The 20,463-nt window shown below is 43.3% G+C and overlaps 6 protein-coding genes across 8 annotated transcripts; 3 read left to right on the forward strand and 3 right to left on the reverse strand.

The window, feature by feature from the left end:
* Positions 1-534: 534 nt before the first annotated feature.
* On the reverse strand, positions 535-1,834 carry LOC6500034 (transcription factor Ouib). The gene is made up of 4 exons (XM_001953315.4): positions 1,610-1,834; positions 950-1,548; positions 782-895; positions 535-725 (listed from the first exon to the last, which is right to left on the reverse strand). The coding sequence occupies exons 1-4, from the start codon at positions 1,733-1,735 to the stop codon at positions 602-604; spliced, it is 963 nt and encodes a 320-aa protein (XP_001953350.1). The 5' UTR covers positions 1,736-1,834; the 3' UTR covers positions 535-601.
* A 184-nt stretch (positions 1,835-2,018) lies between these two features.
* Positions 2,019-4,099, forward strand: LOC6500500 (protein downstream neighbor of son homolog). The gene is made up of 3 exons (XM_001953316.3): positions 2,019-2,231; positions 2,297-2,457; positions 2,510-4,099. Exons 1-3 carry the CDS (start codon positions 2,184-2,186, stop codon positions 4,014-4,016), a joined length of 1,716 nt encoding a protein of 571 aa, XP_001953351.1. The 5' UTR covers positions 2,019-2,183; the 3' UTR covers positions 4,017-4,099.
* A 49-nt stretch (positions 4,100-4,148) lies between these two features.
* On the reverse strand, positions 4,149-6,119 carry LOC26513719 (DNA-directed RNA polymerases I, II, and III subunit RPABC2). 2 transcript variants are annotated; one of them, XM_001953317.4, is made up of 3 exons: positions 5,092-5,908; positions 4,642-4,824; positions 4,149-4,574 (listed from the first exon to the last, which is right to left on the reverse strand). In XM_001953317.4, exons 2-3 carry the CDS (start codon positions 4,668-4,670, stop codon positions 4,208-4,210), a joined length of 396 nt encoding a protein of 131 aa, XP_001953352.1. In that variant the 5' UTR covers positions 4,671-4,824; positions 5,092-5,908; the 3' UTR covers positions 4,149-4,207. The 2 variants fall into 2 exon arrangements, with proteins under 2 accessions (XP_001953352.1, XP_014767202.1); XM_014911716.3 differs by lacking the exon at positions 4,149-4,574 and adding an exon at positions 5,988-6,119 and having other exon boundaries at positions 4,653-4,824.
* LOC6500032 lies at positions 5,947-7,444 on the reverse strand. Its single transcript, XM_001953318.3, has 2 exons — positions 6,918-7,444; positions 5,947-6,859 (listed from the first exon to the last, which is right to left on the reverse strand). The coding sequence occupies exons 1-2, from the start codon at positions 6,919-6,921 to the stop codon at positions 6,186-6,188; spliced, it is 678 nt and encodes a 225-aa protein (XP_001953353.2). The 5' UTR covers positions 6,922-7,444; the 3' UTR covers positions 5,947-6,185.
* Positions 7,445-8,026: 582 nt separating this feature from the next.
* LOC6500501 (ceramide kinase) lies at positions 8,027-15,699 on the forward strand. 2 transcript variants are annotated; one of them, XM_014911102.3, is made up of 4 exons: positions 8,027-8,429; positions 13,149-14,933; positions 14,996-15,201; positions 15,259-15,699. In XM_014911102.3, exons 2-4 carry the CDS (start codon positions 13,197-13,199, stop codon positions 15,386-15,388), a joined length of 2,073 nt encoding a protein of 690 aa, XP_014766588.1. In that variant the 5' UTR covers positions 8,027-8,429; positions 13,149-13,196; the 3' UTR covers positions 15,389-15,699. The 2 variants fall into 2 exon arrangements, with proteins under 2 accessions (XP_014766588.1, XP_001953354.1); XM_001953319.4 differs by having other exon boundaries at positions 8,027-8,425.
* Positions 15,700-17,000: 1,301 nt separating this feature from the next.
* On the forward strand, positions 17,001-18,843 carry LOC6500502 (pachytene checkpoint protein 2 homolog). Its single transcript, XM_001953320.4, has 3 exons — positions 17,001-17,258; positions 17,314-17,689; positions 17,930-18,843. Exons 1-3 carry the CDS (start codon positions 17,197-17,199, stop codon positions 18,767-18,769), a joined length of 1,278 nt encoding a protein of 425 aa, XP_001953355.1. The 5' UTR covers positions 17,001-17,196; the 3' UTR covers positions 18,770-18,843.
* The last annotated feature ends 1,620 nt before the right edge of the window (positions 18,844-20,463 follow it).

Genomic DNA, 20,463 nt, shown 5'->3' on the forward strand with positions numbered 1-20,463 from the left:
TATATTTTTCTTTGCGATTTCTCTATCCTCTGCATTGCTGTCTCATTATCCTCGCGAGTCCGAGCCGTACGTCACACGGCAGCGCCCCTCGGTCGGTTGGGCGGGAGGTGGGCTGCACGCTAAGCAGTGGGATTCGCGCGAAAAAAGCTGCACGTTGTTTATTTGCTTCTTACTTTTATAGGACCTTTTTTATCATAATTTTAAAAAAATGACAATGTTTCTTTTATTTATAAAAAAGAAATTACATTTTTAATGCAAGCAACTACTTATTTCATGTAAATCTATACTCTTATACAAATTGTGTTAAAGTCCTTACTGAAATCTTGACTTTTTTAAATGCACTATTTTTTTCTCCTTTTGCTTTTATTATTTTGTTGAGCTATCAAAAAAAATGTATAAAATTTCTATCTTTTGTGCTTCTGACCAATTGCTTGTTAGTTGACTTATGTAATCTTCCTGTAAAGTCCTTAGAACAAAGTAACGAAATTTGGCAATGAAAGGTTCTCAATCTTCATTAATAAATAAACAGGGAAATAATTCTATAATGGTCCAGTCAAGATGTCATTTCGCGAACTAAATTAGACTAAACATACATTTATTTTTAGCTATCAGATATGAATTCAATTTCTTCTTCCATATTTCTGACCAATCGCTTGTGAAGTTGAGTCCTCGAATGTGTCATTAAATCCTTGCGGGAAGCAAAGTCCTTTCGACAAGGTTCACATCTGCCAACGGAAGTATTTGAACCATTATGAATAAAGAAACAATTGAAGTATTTTACCTGAATTTTCGCTTTGGAGGTGGGTGGGTGGCACAATGTTCCTGGAGTTCCCTGATACTGCGGCACACTTTTCCGCACTCTAAACATGGATACGGTCGTTCATTTTCATGGGCTCTGTGAAGAGTTGAGTTTGTAGAATATTTGTTGAGTTTTCTAACAATAGCTTACTTTTGATGACGCAGCTTATCTCCCTTAGACAGGAAAATCTCGCCACAAGTGAAGCACTTGAACGTGGCGTTATCAGTGTGGCACTGAGCACGATGCTGCCTTAAAAGGGTCCTCTTTTTAAAATTTAGTGAACACTCACTACATGGAAAGAAGTCCTTCACTTCCCTGCGGCACTCATGCGCTTCTTTGTGATCATTGTATAGGTACTCATCTTTAAAGAAGTGCCCACAAAGTTCACATATGAAGAAATTTCTGTCTCTTTTAGCCGCCCGTTCTAACTGTTGCTCCCGCACTTCCGCCTGGTGGGCTGCCTCTGCTGCGGCCATAACAGAGGCTTCGGGATCATCGTCGGGCGAGAGGTCGTCATCGTAGTTTTCCACGTCGCAGACCTCAAAATCTCCCCCCGCTTTTATAAAATCAGCATCGATTAGCTGCTCCTCCAGCTCAGCCGGGGTGGTTTTAACTTTTTCCTCCTTCCGCTTTATGTCCAGCAAATATTTCTGGGAAAAAATGCATCGCTCACGAAACTTCATCGCCAAGTCCAATTCCGACTGGCATCGCTCACATACACCCTCTGGCAGCCCTTGGTCGGAAGTCAACTATAAGAATATAAGAATTCAATGTTATGTTATTAAAATAATAGTGAGACACCACTGTTACCTCGACACCAGTGATCAGCTTCAGGTGGGTCAGTAATTTTCCACGCATGTATTTGAATATGTTGCGCTCGGTATTCGAGTTCTTGATTTTGTTGGCACAAATACGGCAAACTTTTGCTATGTCCATTTTCAACAAATAACACAATATATTTGTTTTGTTCAAAATTCTCGTTGCTTCTTCGTGTTGCCAGCCTGCTTAGGAATTAGGAATGGACTATCGAGAGATAACGTTAAATTGGGACTGGAATTGAAGTTTTTAAATTAAAAGTTTAAACTATTCATTTACACGAATTCTGAATATAATGATCACTAAAAATGTGAAAATATTAGCAATAAATATTTAAAAATATATCTACATTATTGAATTCTATTTTATGATCCCATCATGAAACATCGATAAATCGATTGTCGAGATTCATTTTTAGAAAGTGTACATTAGGCCATCTCTAAATTGCGCGCCCTTTACATTTTGGTCTGGTTCGGGTTGATAATTTTAACTTTTTTAATGATTTTCGAAGAAAAAATCATTTTAGATATTTTAAAAAAGTCACTTAAAAGTAAATTATACATCCAACATGTCAGGCGAAGCTGAGTTGGCCTCCAAATGGACACGACCCGATGATGTGAGTAGAAAGTACGGATAGAGAACCGTCATTAACTTAATTGGAACTCACGTTTTTGTTTTTAGTTTATACGGCTCCAGTTGCTAAAGCAAAAGAAAAAGCGTTTGGCCGCCCGTGTGAGCAACAACAATAACAACAAACGTGCGGACCTGCAGTTGGATGAAACGGACAAAACCAAACTGTTGGAAGCAAAGTTGGCACAGAAGAGAAAAAATCCTTTTGCCAAGTAAGTGGTTTTTGTGATGTTTCACAAAATCAATCACTTATTCTTATCCCAGATCCACAGATGATGCCAAGAAGCAAAGAATCGATACGGATTTGCCCAACCAAGAGCCGGTCACCGCTTCCTCTTGTTTTGTGCGAGAGACACCAACTCGTCCGCCGCCCGCAAAGTTCCTACTACAGAAATTCGATCCGCAAGCCTTTCAGAAGTTGCTCCACCAACCTCATATCAATGCCGAAGAGGAGGATGATGCTGTTTTGGCAGCCCGACAAAAACACACCTCCCACCTGCCTGTAGACTGGTGCTTGAAGTCACGTGCCCGCTTTTTCTGTCCAACCGAGCTTCCAGCCATTCAGCTGAAAACCTCCCAGCTGGCCAGCGGGCTTACCAGTTTTGTTCGCTGTATGGATCCCCAGCGAACTGAAAGCACACTAGATATCTCGGATGCCACGCGCTTCAACCAATGTACCTACTATTGGCAGCATCCCCATCTGCCATGGCTGACTCTATTTCCGCGTAATGCCAAGGAGAATACTGGTGTGGTCGTTGGCGAAAGGGAACGAAAAGCATTGGCCGAAGAGTGGGACTATAGCTTTCGGGGATTATTCCAGCTGCTGCGCGCACGCCAGTGTCCATACTTTTACCTGTGCGCCAACACCTTTACTGTCCTCTTCCGAGCAGCCGGAGTGGGCGGTCGAGCAGAGAGCCATGCTATGGTGACACCGTCCACCCGGGGCATGCGGCAAGCACTGCGCCAGGAAGGTATTGAATTTAGCATGCCTTTGAAAAATGAAACCGCTGGAGGTAGTGGAAACGACAATAGCTTCAACGAGGATACCAATAGCACTAGCTCCGTGGTGCAAGAAGTGGCCCATGAAGAAGCAGCTCCCTTGGTGCAGGAAGACGAAGACGACGACGAGGACTGGCTTGAGAGTTTGGGTGTGGATGAACGGGAACTTCGACGTATCCAATCCTCTCATGCGCGCAAACAGCAAGCAGCTGAAATGCGCGAAGATTTCAGCGACAACTCGCTGCTTCTCATCGATGGCGTGGAGTGTCAGGGATTCTTTAGTTACCTCCTAAACGCCAAAAGTGCAATTAGTACTGTGGGTCGATTGGCAGGAGTGCCACCCACTCTTTTGTCGCCAGTTGCATTTCCCAAAGCCACCATGCAGCATTTGGTCCCCCGCTCAAAGAAAGTGCGCCTCGACGGTGTCGACTACTTCAGCGTGGACATTAAGGGTGTAATAATGCCCACTTTTCTACCCAGCGTTGTGGAATTATTTTGCGAAACTCGTCAGATGTTCAGCTCTACGTTGGCTAGCAGTATCAATACTCTAGCTTTTAGCAAAGCCACCCAGAAGCTTCTAGAGAACCCAGAGGCGCCTCAGTCGGAAGGAGATGAAGAAGACGCTGCCGGACAGGTCTTTGGTGAGCAGAATCTTTCCGAGTGCGGATTGCTGCCAGCTGTAGTTGGTTCCATCTGCAGAACTGGCCAACACGCCGTGGGACTTCTGGAGCGTGTTTGCTACCAAAGGGGCGAAGGATTTGCCTGGAGCTAGAACGGATTGTATTCGATCCTCCTTTTTGTTTATATTCTGTTAAGTGTAATAAAGTTGTGTAGCCAAAAATGGTCTTCCACGTTCTTCAGTTTGAATCCATTTGGGTATCTTAGATCAAAGAGCAAAAATTAATTGTGTTATCTTAATTGTATGTATGTTATTTCCTTTAATGTAATTAAGTAAGTTACTAGCTAGTTGTCCACCATAATCAGTTCGTCAATGCTCCAGTCTTCGTAGGAGTGGTCAGGCAGATAGCGGCGAATAATAATGGGGATCTTTTTCTGCTTTAGTTCCTTCATAGCGATCTGCAAAGGGTCCGTTTCGCCGTCCAATTCCACCATGATAGGTGCACACATGGCAATTTGAAGGGCGCGAGTGCCGAGAACTCTCGCCCTCTCGTATTTCGTCATGTACTTGGTAGTGATGCGTTTGGACTTGGGAACACCACCGCCCGCCGCTCCGCCGGGTGCAATTATTTCAATGTTGTCTACCTCCTCCTCCGGATTGATATCTTCATCAACATCCTCGTCGACATCATCGAAATCATCACCGCCAACGCTGCGAAGAGAATACTCGAGTTTACAGCGGTCCTAACCAGGATTTCCATATTTCTGATTATTCTTACTCGTCATTATCGTACTCTCCATCATCCATGTCTGAGCTGGTTTAGTATTAAGTAGCTTTTTATAAAAAAAAACAAAATTAACAAATTCCGGCGTGTTGTGCACGCTATGCTTCTTCTTCAACAGTGCTTCTAAAACCGCCAGAGATGTATTTTCGATAGCATAATCGATGAATGCCACCGAAACTGTGGGGAATATATCGTTATCGTGGGGAGATTGTTTAGTTCGTTATTTAAATATTTAAAAAGAAAATAACGTCTTGTTCTTTATATCTTTTAAAATTTATACTTTTAATCTTAATCATAAGGAAAAAATAAAGAAATGTCCTTCAAGAAATTGAAGGAAAAAACATTTTTTTTAAAACAAGGATGATTTTCCGGCAAGTACTCAAATAAACAAAAAGGGCCATGTTATACTTGGCTATAACGTACTCACCTTAATTATATACAAACCTTTTATTTTATCCACGATAGGGGCACGTTATATACTCCGGTTCCCCACCGTATTGGTTCCATTGATCCTGAATAGGAGGGTATCGAGATCCTCTAGATGAGCCTGGGTTACCGTAGGATGAAGGAGGATGCTGCCTCGATCGCCCGGCAGATGTATGTCTTCTTTCGCCTCCGTCGGTCGGTTCATAGTCGTAGTCGATGCATGTTCGAATTGACACATTTCTCCTTCTCCCCCCTCTATGCGCGTCCCTATCAAAACGATCCAAGTCGAAGTTAGCCAAAGGACCCACCGACCGACCACCTCTTGCCGGGGGTGGACAATAACGATCAATGGGCTGTTGGACCATTTCATCGAGAACCTGACACGGAGGTTCGAATTCGCTGGAGGTACCGTTAGGAGCAGCACCGTATCCTCGTGCTTCCCCTCCATCAAAGTCACACCTGGGCCCCATCGGGTTCTGATTCATACGAATGCATGGGGGAACAGGATACGCATTTGGGGAGCCAGCATGCTTTTTCCTCTTAGTAGGGCAGTTGGAATGGCAGCCTCCGGGTGGCTTTCTTCCGGTAAGACATGGCGGAGGCGGAGGTGGAGGTGGTGCAGACGCACCGCAGATTCGCACTTTAGGTGGTGCAGATGAACAGCAACATCTTCCACCTGCTGTCTGTGATGATGGCACACATTGACAGAAGATGTTATCGGTGATGGGTCTTTGGGAGCGTATAAGAAAACAATTTCGACTGAGACTTCGCTGTGTATTATGAGTGCCGCTGGTAGGCCTTCCACAGCCTACTTGGTCACGGCTTGGCGAGTTCCCTGAATTGCGGAGGGTGTATTTAGTAAAAGTTGTTGGATAAAGACCAAGATTGCGGCTAGAGGTGCCACGTTTACTTGCCCATTAGCATTCACATTGGATTTATTGTCGAGAAATAAATTTAGGTCGAATCATAAAGCTTACTGAAAATTTTGACGAACCAAAATTTAGGAAAACTGTCATCCTGAGTGTGTGATTGCCAGTGTGTGTGTGTCTGTGTGTTTGTGTGTGTTTCTGCTTGGTAGCGCCTGCTAGGATTTAATCAGATTTGCGGGAATCTTACTGGATGATGCACTTCCTCTTTCTATTAGATCGACAGTGTGCGCAACTAGACGCTTGCGTGCGGTATGGCTGAGGGCCGGTACGTCCAGGAGTGTTCCCACGACCGCATGGAACGTGCGCATAGGTGGGCTGGTAGTTGCCTGCATTTGTATTCGTATTTTGAATGGGTTGTGCGATGGCCTGGGTGTGACCCGGAGGCGGAGCACAATGGCACTCAACATGCGGCTTCTCACGGCAATTGCAGCGAGTTTCCATGTAGCCCATCTGCTGCTGTTGGCTTTGGGGTGGTCGGCTGCAGGATACATAGTCCGCCTGGGGTCCCTGAGGACCCGGCATTCCCGTCATCACGCCCGTTCGGGTCCTGTTGCTGGTACATGAGCAATCCACATGTTGTGTCCGGTTTTGCTGTGCGGATGGACTAAGCTGGCATCCGGCTAGGGGGGCCCCGGTGCCTCCTTGAGGTTCCTGGTGGTGGGGGGCACTCTGCTGCTGTACCTGCTGCTGTCCCTGGGGTCCCGGGTAAGCACATTGGTCACCGTTGCAATCCTGCTGCTGACCTTGAACATAGGCGGGAGGAGGACGGTGCGGCGCCTGTTGAGCCACCACTGTTGCTGGGGCACCACCAGTGGTGCCGCAAGGACATGTATTGTTGCACTTTCCACAAGGAGACGCTGGCGAATGAAGTGTTAGCTCTCGCGGTTCGTGGTTAAATAACCATTGAATACTCACACATTTTCCAAATAAAATAGGCTGAAAACTTAGGTTCCCACACAGGTTAGCTACCGTCAGGCAAAGCCAAACTAACAAACCTGACAGGGATTCCAAAGGGCCTTCTCCTCTCCCATAGTGTTTTACATCAGCACACACTTTTTCTTTCCACTTTTCTTATCTTTTTTTCCTTTTTTTTTCTTTTCTTTCTTGTCGTTCTTGTCGTTCTTTTCGTTCTTTTTCTTATCCTTTGGCGGCTCTAGCTCTCTTCTGTTGTCCTTGGGGAGTTCATCCTCAGGTCCATAGCAAATTGTGCGTTGGGAGGCGGGTTTATTGGGTGCAGGGCAGGAACAATAGGTCCCCCTGGGGCCACAGTGGCAGGGTCTGTTTTGGCTTCCCATCTAGCTGATCCTTTGTCCCTCAGATCCTTTCTGTAAAGGGCTTTCTAATGCAAATAATCTTGTATGTTAATTGTTTAGGCCAACCATGTTTTTTCGTAGAAAAGGGTAAAAATCTCTTTTGTATGAAAAAACATGGGTGTCCTGAGTGTTTAAAGTATTCTAAAATAGATTCCGCCATTGACCTACCCTATAATTCTTGACAATACGATATTAAAATTACCAACACTATAACTGGTGTAGTTAACATAAAGATTTGCTTTCATTTGGCTTTGAAAGAAAGTTATGGGGCTTTGGCGCGATTATTTAAAATACAGTGTTGAGTGACGGTAGCAGTGTTGAATACAGACTGTTAATGAAGGCAGCTAAAATAGGGGGTTTTCCTTACATTTCGGGGGTTTTTTGACGAATTGGGATTTAAAGGGGCTGTTATTTTTATCGGGACGTTTAGTGCCTTTATTTAAATTTGCTTTTCAAAAGCGTGTTCGTATATCGTACAGTAACTGTACGATCGCACAAGGATCGTACGAAGTACAAGGACTACCTAAATTGCTAAAATTTCGCTGATACTGTATTCAAAAATGGACATCAAAGATATGTTTTAAAACAGCTTATAAACTTTTTGGGTATTAAACTTTTGAAATTTTACGCCGTTTTAAAAATAGGGGGAAAGCAGGATTTTTTAGTAGGTTGCCTCGCTTTTTTTGGGGGAAATATGCCATTTGGCATCTGGCAACACTGTCTACCTTCCAACACTAAATACCTAACAGCACTGCTCCCCAATCGGACGTCGCATATCCGCAGCTCCCCTTCGTTTAAAATCAAAGATTCCAAATGCCAGAGTGTCGTTTTAACCCGTATTTTTTGTCAATTTAAAAGTTAATCCTAGCCGGGTGCAGAAAATTGCCGGAAATTGATTCTATAAAAAATCGTCTATGCCGGCGAAATAACGGGACGACGATCCTGTTTTTAACGTTTGAATGCGTCTGTATTATTGTTTGTGTGAGTGCAAGTGTGCAAAACTGCAATGCGTATCCGTATCGAATTTTCTTGATTTCCCAACGAACGAATAAAAGAGACTGCAGCCCATAATCACCAGTTCTTGTATGGATAAACGGACATACCAGTCGAGTAGGTAAGTGTGCTGAAAGTGCAACTGAAAAACCGGCATTCCAATTGGAACCTCAAACAGGGAACAGCGACGATGAGTGCATTTGAACACGTTTGAAATATTGAAACTAAAGCAGAAATTCAAGCCAGATACACATACATACCAGCAGGCAAATAGCCCCCCATACACACACACAGATGCGGGCCACAGCTGAGCTGTTTCTGCCCCCACAGCTGAGTTCTGTTCTGATAACGGTGCTTGGCGTAGTATCTGTGTTCTCTTCTCTCACACACAGATGCGGGTGCGGATGAACTCAGTTTTTGGGGTTCATTTCGAATTGTTTTTGTTTTTGGGGGGTGTCGGCATAGGGGTCGGCTGTACAGCATTGTTGTTTATTATTATTTAGTTATTGTAAGCATAGGTGCATTATTTCTCAAGAAATAATTCCATTAAAGTGGGGATTGGCTGAAAATCGAATTTTTCATTGATTTTTCCCCTTTACTCTGAATAATCTACACATAAATTCCATAATTCTTATTCCTTTCGCTTGGAATTTCATTATTTAAAGTTGTTTACTTTACGAATTTGAAAACTACTGCTGGTACTGCACTCGCTGTGTTTACTTTGGGCATAGCTTGCAGTTGCCACATGCCTTGCAATTCAATTGCAACCACAGCCATTTTCTCTTGAAAACTTGAAAACTTTTTCCACCACCTATTTTCCATGCCATAAAGCAAAAGCAAAAGTTTCTTTGTGGCCCGGCACTGCTTTATAGCACTACTGATTAATGCCCTCACACATTTTAGTGGAAGCTCTTAATTATTTAAGGGGCAGAGGTATTTCTTCTTTGTGGATGGATTGCGTGTATCATCCAAAGGTCAGGCGGCGTGGGTTGATCTATGGCTGCCATAAAGGGGGGAGTCAAGATTATGTAACCTCGTAAAGGGTAAGTAAAGGCTAAGGGTTGAAACCTGATACCACGCAGACAGTTTCAAACAAGTGTTAGTTCCATTATTGACACCTAAAATATTTATTTTAGTCTAGTATAAGTCATCTTTCCCCATTATCTTCCAGTGGTTGCTTTCCATTTCCGCTCTACGACCGGTTTTCGAACCTCTGAAGGAAAACAGATTCATAATATATCGGTTAGAAGATAGCAGCTGCATGTACTTGACTTTTTCAGACTGCTTTGAGGAGTATTATTAACTAATTATGGCTGTCAGGCGCTCTGATATGGGAGTGAGTCAGTTCTGTGAACTTTATCTGGCAGTTACTGATACCTTGGAATTAAAACGATTTATAGATTCTATTATATCGATTTTCAGACTTGTGAAATTACATTAAAAATGGCTAAATAGATTTTCTTTTTTTATATTTCATATTATGAAGGCTAACTACATTCATAGTGACTGGCAGCACCCACGTTGAGCTTGAACTTTAATTTACTGTCAAGTCCCTTATCGATATACGTCCTTATATATTATACTATATAGTCTACGACGTGTCATGCTGATAAACGGCTCTGTACATAGGGTACTAAAGCACTCGATTGTTATTGTTTGAGTTTCTGATAAGCGACTGCAGATTAAATTGCAAAAAGCATTGTTGTTGAAACAAATACGAGTGGGAGGTTGTAACTCGATGAGAAAGTACAAATGTTTATCACTTTTTTTGTGATGCCCCCTTGCATGCTGCTAATTTGAACTTAAAATGTGTGATTAACTAGTTGCGAAAACAAAAGACCCACTTTGTCGTTCTATTATACGACTATAACTATCCATAATAATATTTATCGATTTTAATGGAAATAAATCCACTTGGGAAATCGGCTTTTCCTCCATTATTTATAGCAAATGGCTCAGTTCCGTTTCCAGTCCCCCAATCAACTCGATCCGAGTAATATGCATATTTTATTTAATTTACTTTCGGAGAGTGTGTTTGCGCATTTCCTGGGGGGACTTCGCTTGTTTTCGCTGTTTGTTTTTTGCCTCCGATTGCTGTTTTCCGCTTATGATTGATTTTTTCCAACATTGTCAGCAGAAGAAAGAGATTTAAGTTAATATTTACCTTAAATTTCAATTTATTTATACAGAAATCGTACACCATTATGTTTAATTTTATTTAAAGAGAGCCATTTGTTTTAAAAGGTAATTGTTTTTTGGCAACAAATAGCCTTTGGGCTTGCCTCAAACATAATAATGAGCATAAAGTGTTCAACATTATTTATTGGGTCGTGCAATTAGCTTATTTAAAGGCGTGACAAGAATTTATTATTAATTATACGAGCTAAAAAAAAACACACAAAAGAAAAGCGAAAAGGAATTTAGTGTTTGTTTTTATGATTTTCTAAATATATCTGTAGATTGTAGAATTTTTATAATAAAAGTATGAATACCTAAATAATATTATAACTCAATTTAAAAGGAAGATTTTATTGCTAATTGCAATTATTCCCAATGCCAAAATGCTGCTTTAATTTCGACATGGACTGCCTTCAAACACTCCTATTAAGAGTACACCTCACCAGGTCGGACTGGGGCCTCGCCAGGCAATTAAAAAGCACACTAACCATAACCAGATGCCTCCCTCGGCCCACAGCCATGCCAAGTTCTAAAAATGCATTTAATTTATTTTTTCCCCTCAAGTGCTTGGCCAGTCAGAGACAACAAATAGAATCGGACAACAAAGAGCATCAACAAATAAAGAAATTATTTATTTTGTTAAGCGATTGAATTGTTATTTGTTTAAAAATTAAAAAAAAACCAGACTCACAGTCAAGTTCAAAGGCTGCAATATGGGTAGGAAATAACAACTTGCACTAAAAATGTGGACAAGGTCCAAGCCAGTATTAACAAGTCCAAGCCACTACCAGCTTGGTTGGTGCAGTCCGTCCCCAGACTACTCGAGCGATTCAAGGCGAAGGTCGTCGGTCGTCGGCGGCTGCACGCAAAACTCGCTTTCCGAGCGGGGAGAACTCGTTTTCCCAGCTCTTCGAATACAGCTTCTCCGATCCACTTGGATCGCTCGAGTCTGGGCCGATTCTAAAGCTTAGTTTTTTATTTGTTTTTTTTTTTTATATTTTTTGCAGGTTTTTGGGTGCCTCTCGTAGCTCGTCGCTGTTGACGATAACCTTGAATGTTACTCATACGCCGAGTGCGACTAGCTTGGCTGTGTACTAAGGCGGGTTATTCTGCTCCCCAGCCACTCGAATGTGTGCTCCGTCTCCAATTAGCAATAGCAGTGTCTGTTTTCCGATTTGTTTGCACATTTTTTCTAGCACATATGGACAGAGTGCGGATTGTTCTCGGAATCAAGATCTTGGCGAGATCTTGTACGCTCGCTCTCTTTGGCACATTTCAGAGTGATTGTTTATTGTTAGTAAATGCGAAATCATAAAATTTATGGTCCAAACGTGAAGGGAATAGAGAACCTGTTTGGTTCTGGTCTATAGTTCAGACCGACTTCTACCTCCATTGTTGACTGCAATTGTTAAGTCTTCAAGTCATTATTTATGGCTCTGTTGGCTGTTAATTTTTAGAAATTGTACTCTTCACTAGTAGTTGCTCCACAAGCTGCAATAAAGAGTTCAATAAACTCATTGCGATGTCCTCCTGCAGCAGTATCTTTGTGTTTCTCTTGCAATTACTTGGCCTACAATTTAAACCAGTTCTTTTTTTGCGCCGTTCCCTTCGAGCGGGTTCAGTGTGCTTCAGGCACGATAAAATAAATATATTTATTTGCGAATATAAGCTATAACTTGTAGCAACAACTTCCGGATATAAATTGCTGTTTCCGATAAGCGGGGAACAAAAGGCAATATTTTTGGTGGAATTATAAATAAAAGAGGTGGTCTCCGAGAAGCGTGACACTTGTAGAGCTCACTTTTATGAAGAAACCAAACCCCAACAATATTTTTTATGGCAAATAAATATTTTTGAATGAAGGTATTTTTAAATAGTTATTTAATTGTCTGTCCAATCACATATGGTTTATAGCTCTGATACAAAAACCCATAAACATATAATAATTCTCATACTTTTGGGCTTGTCAAAACTGTGAGTATAAAATATTTAACTTATGAGTCAGATTTTAATTTGCATTTGTATGTAATTCCGAGGCTCAAAGTCTGTGTCAGAAAGGGATATATAATTATGGTTAATTTGCTTATTTTTCGTGTGCTGTCATTAAACACTATCAGGAAAATTAATCTATTTAGTTTGTTTATGGCGGCACGAATGATTTTATGATCAATGAACCATATACTCGTAGGGAACACCATTAGGAACGAATTATATTTTTTCGGCTGGCGGAGTTTTCATTGAAAACTTAACAGGCACATGCTAATCACAAAGACAATCAGGTCAGGACTGGGTTTCGGGCTGTGGTAAAGAAGTGCCAGTGAACAGATAATTGAGTCACCTCCCCGGCTACTCCATTCCCTACCCCAAAGTGTCGAAGCTCTCGTTACATCAATTAAGCGACGAAAGCCTTACATCACGAGGCTGGAACATTAAATGGAAAGAGAATGGAGCGTCGTAACTCAGATTTATTGCGAGGAATGACTCCAGAGCCCCCTTATCCCCAAATCACAGTGGGGCTTCTCTAAAACGAACTTTAACTAGAATTTGTGAGTTTAGAATGTATTTATATTATTTAGCTTTAGATTTAAACTTTAAACCACTTGTTGTTGAACTTATTGATGTCTCACTGTGTGCCTAATGGAAACCTGTTTTCTTCTCCCAGTGCCGACAAAGCCGACAACGCTGCCGGGGAAGACGACGGCCAGTCGAGATGACGCAGACCAAGCAGCCAGCAGGAGGGTCGTCCACCTCCGCCGCGAACTTTAACTCCAACTCCTCCGCAAGTGTCTCTAAGCTGGCCCCCTGCCCTTCCTCCGCCCACGACGTTCTGCTGAACAACTTTCAGCTGAAGAAGAAGAGCTACCGGGTGCTGCTCCACGGTGAGCAGTTGGTGTGGGAACGCCTCCAGAAGATCAAGCAGTCCAGCAATGAAATCAAAGCTCCTCTGCCGCCGGATGCACCATCTCCGACGTCAGGAGGTGTCTGTGCCTACGGCCCCCAGAGCCATGTACTTCACCTGGACGATGTGGTCAGTGTGAAGAGTGGAGATACCAAGTTGGCTTCGCTGCAACCTCCTCCGCCGCCAAGCTCCGGGACCAGTTCCCGGTCCAGCAGCAGCAGTGGAGGGGCCATTAAGCCCACATGCCAGTACCTGACTGTCAACTATGCCTTAAGATTGAGCAAGTCTCAGACGGATTGCAACCGCTGGGAGCTCCGGCGACTAACCTTCTTCAATTCGGATCCCTATATTGTGCGCCAGTGGGACGAGGAGCTCCAGGCCCGACTGTACAGCAGCTCACCCACCAGGATGCGAGTGCGCCGCCTCTTGGTGTTCATAAACCCATACGGAGGACGCAAAGCCGGAGCTCAGACCTACGAACGCCATGTGAGGCCCATATTCCAGCTGGCAGGTGTGGACGCCACCTGCATCACCACCCAGAGGGCGAACCAAGTGAGGGACATCCTGCTCAGCCACGATCTGGGAGTATACGATGCGGTTTGTTGCGTGGGAGGTGATGGCACCGTTGCGGAGGTGATCAATGGTCTGCTGTTCCGGAGGATGCGGGAGCTGGGACTGGACGAACAGAGTCCTCCTTACATTCCAAGGCCGGCACTGCCAGTGGGCGTCATCCCCGCCGGCAGCACCGACACCATAGCCTACAGCATGCATGGCACGGCGGATGTCCGAACGGCGGCCATCCATGTGATCCTGGGCCAGCACCGCGGACTGGACGTGTGCAGCGTCAGCAATGGTCAGTCCCTTCTAAGATTCTGCGCTAGTGTACTGAGCTACGGCTACCTGGGCGATGTGGCTGCCCAAAGCGAAAACTATCGCTGGATGGGACCCAGACGGTACGAGTACAGTGGTGTCAAGGCTTTCCTCAGCAACCGGGGCTACGAAGCGGAACTGCGGATGCTGGAGGAGCCGGATCTCCTGCTGACCACCCCAATGCAGGAGGAGGTGCCGCACAGTCCGGACAGTGTGTGCTCGCTGGGCGAGTCACTGCCCTCCGTCTGCTATGCCAATTGCCAGCGCTGCAGTTTTGCGAGCAGCATCCAGGAGCAGAGGTCCTCGCTGTTCATTCAGGAGGAGTCTAGGCAAACGGAACAGGTGGAGCGCGAGGAACCGGAGCTGGGAGACTCCTATCTAACTCCCAGCGAGGCAGCCCTCCTAAAGCCTCGTATTCGGCCGGGAAACCTCCAACTGCCCACAGGCTCGATTTCATCCATGAGAAACTTAGGCAACGAGCAATGGAAGGTGGTGCGGGGTAACTTCTTCATGATTTGCGGGGCGAACATCACCTGTGCCTGCGCCAGGAGTCCCAATGGCATCTCCCGATACAGTCACCTGGGAGATGGCTGTCTGGATCTGATTCTGGTCAAGAAGACCAATCTGCTCAATAATATACGCTTTCTGCTCAACACGGCGGGTAGAAGCGGTGATATAGTGAGTGTTTCTCAAACACCATGTCCACTTTTCACTCAACTCATTTAATTTTTCTTCAACAGCGCAATTTACCTTTTGTGGAGGTCTACCGGACTAGGAAATTCCAGTTCAGAACCTTGGCGGCAGCGGGAGAGGAGGACTACAGCCTGGCAGGCTCTTGTCAACCCATATCGCCACCTGGAGAATTGGGAAATCCATCCTCATCGACCGAATTTTCCAGCTGGAACTGTGATGGCGAAGTGGTCACAGACTTGGATATAACTATGAGGTATTGTTTTTTTTGATAAAATGTAAAGTATTTTACTAAACAGGCTTTCTGTTTCAGATCACATTGTCAGCTTATTGAGGTCTTCATGAGAGGACCTCATTCCTACAGCAAGCCGCACAAGGGAGTCTCCACGCCAACAACCCCAGCCAGCTCCAGCGATAATGTCTACTGCTGCTGCAAGGATTAGAAGCTTTAACCATTTAGAATTAGCATCAACTGTTGGCCGTGACAAGTAACTTGTAGTTTTGTGTAGGGTACCCTTATTCGTATATCTATTTTTATCGTGTTTAAGCCCGGGCTGTCCCGTCATTGTTTTTAGAATAGCTCAACCAAGTAACTGATATTATCGACTGTATTATGGCATCTGAAAGATGCGCCAGGCAAACCGAAACATTCCCTCTCGGAAGGCGTGCATTATTCGCATAAATTTACATACTTTAGCATATATATTGTGTAATGGTATTCCGCCAATAAAGAGTATGTCAACATGTTATAAAATCGAGTCTATTCTTCTGAGGCATGTATCTACAATTTCGTCAAAGGTGTGCAACGCAGTGATAGCGACATCTCCGCACTTGTAGTGTAGGACACTAAGACTATGTATTAAAGGACACTATGGCCCACTGGTATGGCTATATCTTGGCCAATTACCTTTCGATTCATGGCGTAATATCTAAAAAGATTTGTAGATTGATTCTCCATCATTCTGCATCAAAATCTGAGAACAAAATATTTTTTAGATTTTTCGTCAAAATTTCTAGGGGATCCCCTTCAAAAATGTCCACATATGCAGGAAAGGACAATTCGGCTCCCAGCGATATCTATATTTTGGCCAATTTTCATCCCATTCATTAGCGGAATATCTTAAACGATTTGTAGATCGATTCTCCATCATTCTGCATCAACATCTGAGAACAAAATATTTTTTAGATTTTTTATCAAAATTTCTAGGGGATCCCCTTCAAAAGTGGGGACGTATACAGGGAAGGACAATATGGCTCCCAGCGATGTCTATATCTTGGCCAATTTCCATCTGATTCTTAAGCGGAATATCTTAAACGATTTGTAGATTGATTCTCCATCATTCTGCATCAAAATCTGTGAACAAAATATTTTTTAGATTTTTCGTCAAAATTTCTAGGGGATCCCCTTTAAAAGTGGGCACATATGCAGGGAAGTACAATTTGGCTCCCAGCGATATCTATATCTTGGCCAATTTTCATCCCATTCATTAGCGGAATATCTTAAACGATTTGTAGATCGATTCTCCATCATTCTGCATCAAAATCTGAGAACAAAATATTTTTTAGATTTTTTATCAAAATTTCTAGGGGATCCCCTTCAAAAGTGGGCACATATGCAGGAAAGGACAATTTGGCTCCCAGCGATGTCTATATCTTGGCCAATTTCCATCTGATTCTTAAGCGGTATATCTTAAACGATTTGTAGATCGATTCTCCATCATTCTGCATCAAAATCTGAGAACAAAATATTTTTTAGATTTTTTGTCAAAAATTCCAGGGGACCTTCAAAAAGGGTGAAAAATGTAATGAAGAGTCGGATGGACGAATTATTTAATTCAACAAATTAAGGCAAGAGCTTAAAATTAGTCAATATCGTGCTTAAAAAGTATTTTAAATCAATCCCTCAGATCAAAAGTCAGAAAAATCGATAAATAAGCGGTATATTTAAAAGAGGAACTGGTTCTTTTGAACTGGTTCTGATAGAACGCTTTACAGCACTGCGTCGAATTAATGTTTTAAATCCATATTTCTAAGTGTTTACTTTACGCGTAAACTAGGTATGTCTGATTAATTCTATCATTATATTAATATATAAATATATTATTTTTTTTTCTGGAGCAAATTTTATGTAAAGATTTTTTGCGCTCTACTACACCCTGTTTTGAATTTAATGAAAACGGTCACACTCTAGGCATCGCATATTTATAATTTCTTTGTTCCCGCGACATTTTAAAGTAAATAAAATTGCAGAATGAGTTTTCTGAGCTGCAGCAGCACTGTGCATGTTGAAGTTCGCCTTAAACGTAGCGAACAGTAAGTAAGCACAACAATCCTTTTCGGATTTTCTATAAAAAGTTGGTACTTTCAGGCGTTTGCAGGCATTGAAGGCGGCTTTGGAGCCGGTTCTCCAATCGTATGTCCAGTCGTCCATAAATCTGCCCCTCAATGTCGCAATTTCGCCGAATATTTCGGCAGAGGAGCGCCAGCTGGTGGAGACTATCCTTCTGGAGCGGGACAACGGAGGCGGGAGGCTCTCGGAGGCGACAGTCAACAAGTTCAGCTTTCATTTCTACATGCCGCAGCGTGAGGAAGCCAATTCCGGAACTGGACTCTTCGATGCCGGTGGAAGTGGCGACGGTGACAGCTTCGAGAACGTAGTGGCTGCGAACCATGTTCTTCTTCCAGCCAGCCAGTTTGTAGGCTTATGGGAGAATCTCATCTACGAGAACGGTCTGAAGGAGAAGGTGCGTTCGGAAACCAAAAATAATATGAATCACAGGCTTTTGACCCCAGGATGAGTTTTTTTTTTGCCAATATTCCAAAAATAGCTGGACAAAATATCGTCTTGTAGCCGCCAAGCAAGCACAAGGAGCTATATATTGCAATACAATTTGCACAGTTCGAGGTTGTGTTTTTCTAGAATATGTTTTTACTTCCAAAAAGTTCTTATTTTCGAAAATTAATAGAAATTTTCTTCTTTTCAGCTTCTAAAGTTTGCATTGTCGGCCCTTAGTTTCTCTCAGCATCGTGTAGACACCAATGTGATAGCCTGCAACCGGCTCCTTCTGCTTCACGGACCACCGGGAACCGGAAAGACGAGTCTCTGCAAGGCTCTGGCCCAGAAGTTGGCTATCCGGACACAGGGCAGTTATGCGTACACCCACCTGGTGGAGATCAACAGCCACAGTCTGTTCTCCAAGTGGTTTTCAGAAAGCGGCAAGCTGGTAGCGCGCCTGTTCTCCCGAATTGGAGAGCTGGTTGCTGACCGAAACAATCTGGTCTGCCTTCTAATCGACGAGGTGGAATCTTTGGCTTATGCCAGAAATTCGATGTCCAGCAATGAGCCAAGGGATGCCATGCGAGTGGTAAACGCAGTGTTAACCCAGCTGGACGACATCAAGGCCTGCCCGAACGTGCTTATCCTAGCCACTTCTAATCTGGCCCAAAGCATCGACCTGGCTTTCTTGGATCGGGCTGATATCCGGCAGTACATTGGATATCCATCCATGCCAGCCGTCCGAGGAATTTACAAGACTATGCTGTCGGAGCTCATGGCAGCAGGCATAGTTCAACGCGAGGCGCTGGAAGCTGAAGACTCGGAGGAGGGGCTGCTGACCAATCTGGCGGAGCGAAGCATTGGGTTGAGTGGACGAACCCTGAGAAAATTGCCACTTTTGGCCCATGCCCAGTTCACCAGCAGCGATCTCTTCGAACTGGACCAGAAGATAAGCTTGTCTGACTTTTTGGACGCCATGATGCAAGCTCTTGAGCAGCACTTGGGCGAGCAACGTCTCCTTAAATTGGAGTCCCTTGAAGAGCTCTGAGCTCTAAATCAACATCCAACCAATTTCTCATAAGCACAAACGAAAAATACATGTACACCATACCCCACTCTCAAGACTGTAAAAATTGTAAACTTCAATTTTTTTTCCATGAAAAACAATCCAAGGGCGGAGATGGCGAAGATGGAGGTCCAGTCGCAGCTCTCCATTTGCTGCTTCGTTTCATTTGCACACGACACAGAGATTTTCCCATTTCTTTATCCGGCTTTTGATGTGAAAATCAAGCGTGAAATCTTGTTATTTGCTTGCAAGCTCCTACATCGACTGCCCATTCAGCCCGCATCCCATTCCCACGCATCCCTCGGTTCTTATCCATCGGATCCTGTGCACCCTCCAACTCGATATGCACAGACATTGGACCCTACGCAATCTCAGCACTTTTACCTTTCCTTCTCTTCTCATTCGAGTGCAGGAGAACTCTCAAGTCCGGCACATGTCGAATCTATTGGATGGTGGTCAAGACTGACAAGCCTTTTTTATATTGAGTTTTTAAATATTCGATGGGTAGCTATTTTTTATAGAAATCTTACAACTTAAGCTGTGGTTTTTTGTTTGAAATTATTTATCTGATTTAATTTTCAGAATTTATTGTATAGAATTTATTTTTATTGCTTGTTTAAAAACGGAGTGTTCCAACACCGCCAGCAGATTTCTCCAGTAAAGGGTGTAGGTCCTGTTGGACTACAGGATATGCCCGACATGGCGAGTTATTACGAGTGCAAGTGACGACTAATCAAATTTGGCTGACAATTTGATTCTGTGTTGATACTGCCTGTTGATCCGTAGCATTCATTTTCAAGCCAATCACTTTCTCGTAATTCCAGTATCAGTGGGGATATCATCAAATCCCAGTAGTATAATTTCAATAAACAATAAAATAAATATTTGAAAAATCAAGTTAAACGTGATTAAAGCTGAACGAATGGAATTGAATAGAGTCAGTGGCATGTGAAACAGTTCCTTGCCTGAAATAATTCTTTGTTCTAGGATGGCTCTCATTAAATCAGGAAAAATCTCAGCCAAAAGTCGTTCATAGATTGGCAGGAACTATGCGAGAAGGAGGTGCGACAGGTGAGGGCAGGTGGCAATAAAATGGCTGGCTGACAGTAAAAATAGACAAATAGGGGCGCCATCGAATTATGTGAACGGATAGCTGCAGGGCTAATAAAATGTAGATGTGTGTGCACCGGAATGGGGGTAGTGCGATAAAATAGATTCCTGTTGATGAAAATGTGATGCGATGCTCATGTGTGATTCCGCCCATTGTCCTCCTGCCGGAGCATATAAAATATACGGGGGTTTATTAGCCATACGGCAACAGAATCGCATCAGGATCTAAATGGGCCACAGGAAAGGCAGCGGAGACTGAATCTTATGGCTTTGCTTAGTTGATGTGGCTTTTCCATTTAAAGCTTGTTGATCCAAACGGATGTATCCAAAACTAAATACCTTTGCTGTCATCCTTCTTATATGCACTGTAAAAATATATCCTTGTGGAGTACCTACTGAGTTTCCAGCTCATCTGCCATTCGATTGTTGATTTTTACATTTTATGGCTCAACGCGTTGTTTGTTTGCTGCAGTCGTGTGTTACATACAACTATTATTTATCTGCTTGTTTACGTTTTATTTCAACAGAATCGTCTACAATTCCAGCTATCAATGGTGTTTGTTTGC

This window comes from Drosophila ananassae, chromosome 2L, assembly GCF_017639315.1.
Source record: "Drosophila ananassae strain 14024-0371.13 chromosome 2L, ASM1763931v2, whole genome shotgun sequence".
In the NCBI taxonomy this organism is placed as follows: Eukaryota; Metazoa; Arthropoda; class Insecta; order Diptera; family Drosophilidae; genus Drosophila; species Drosophila ananassae.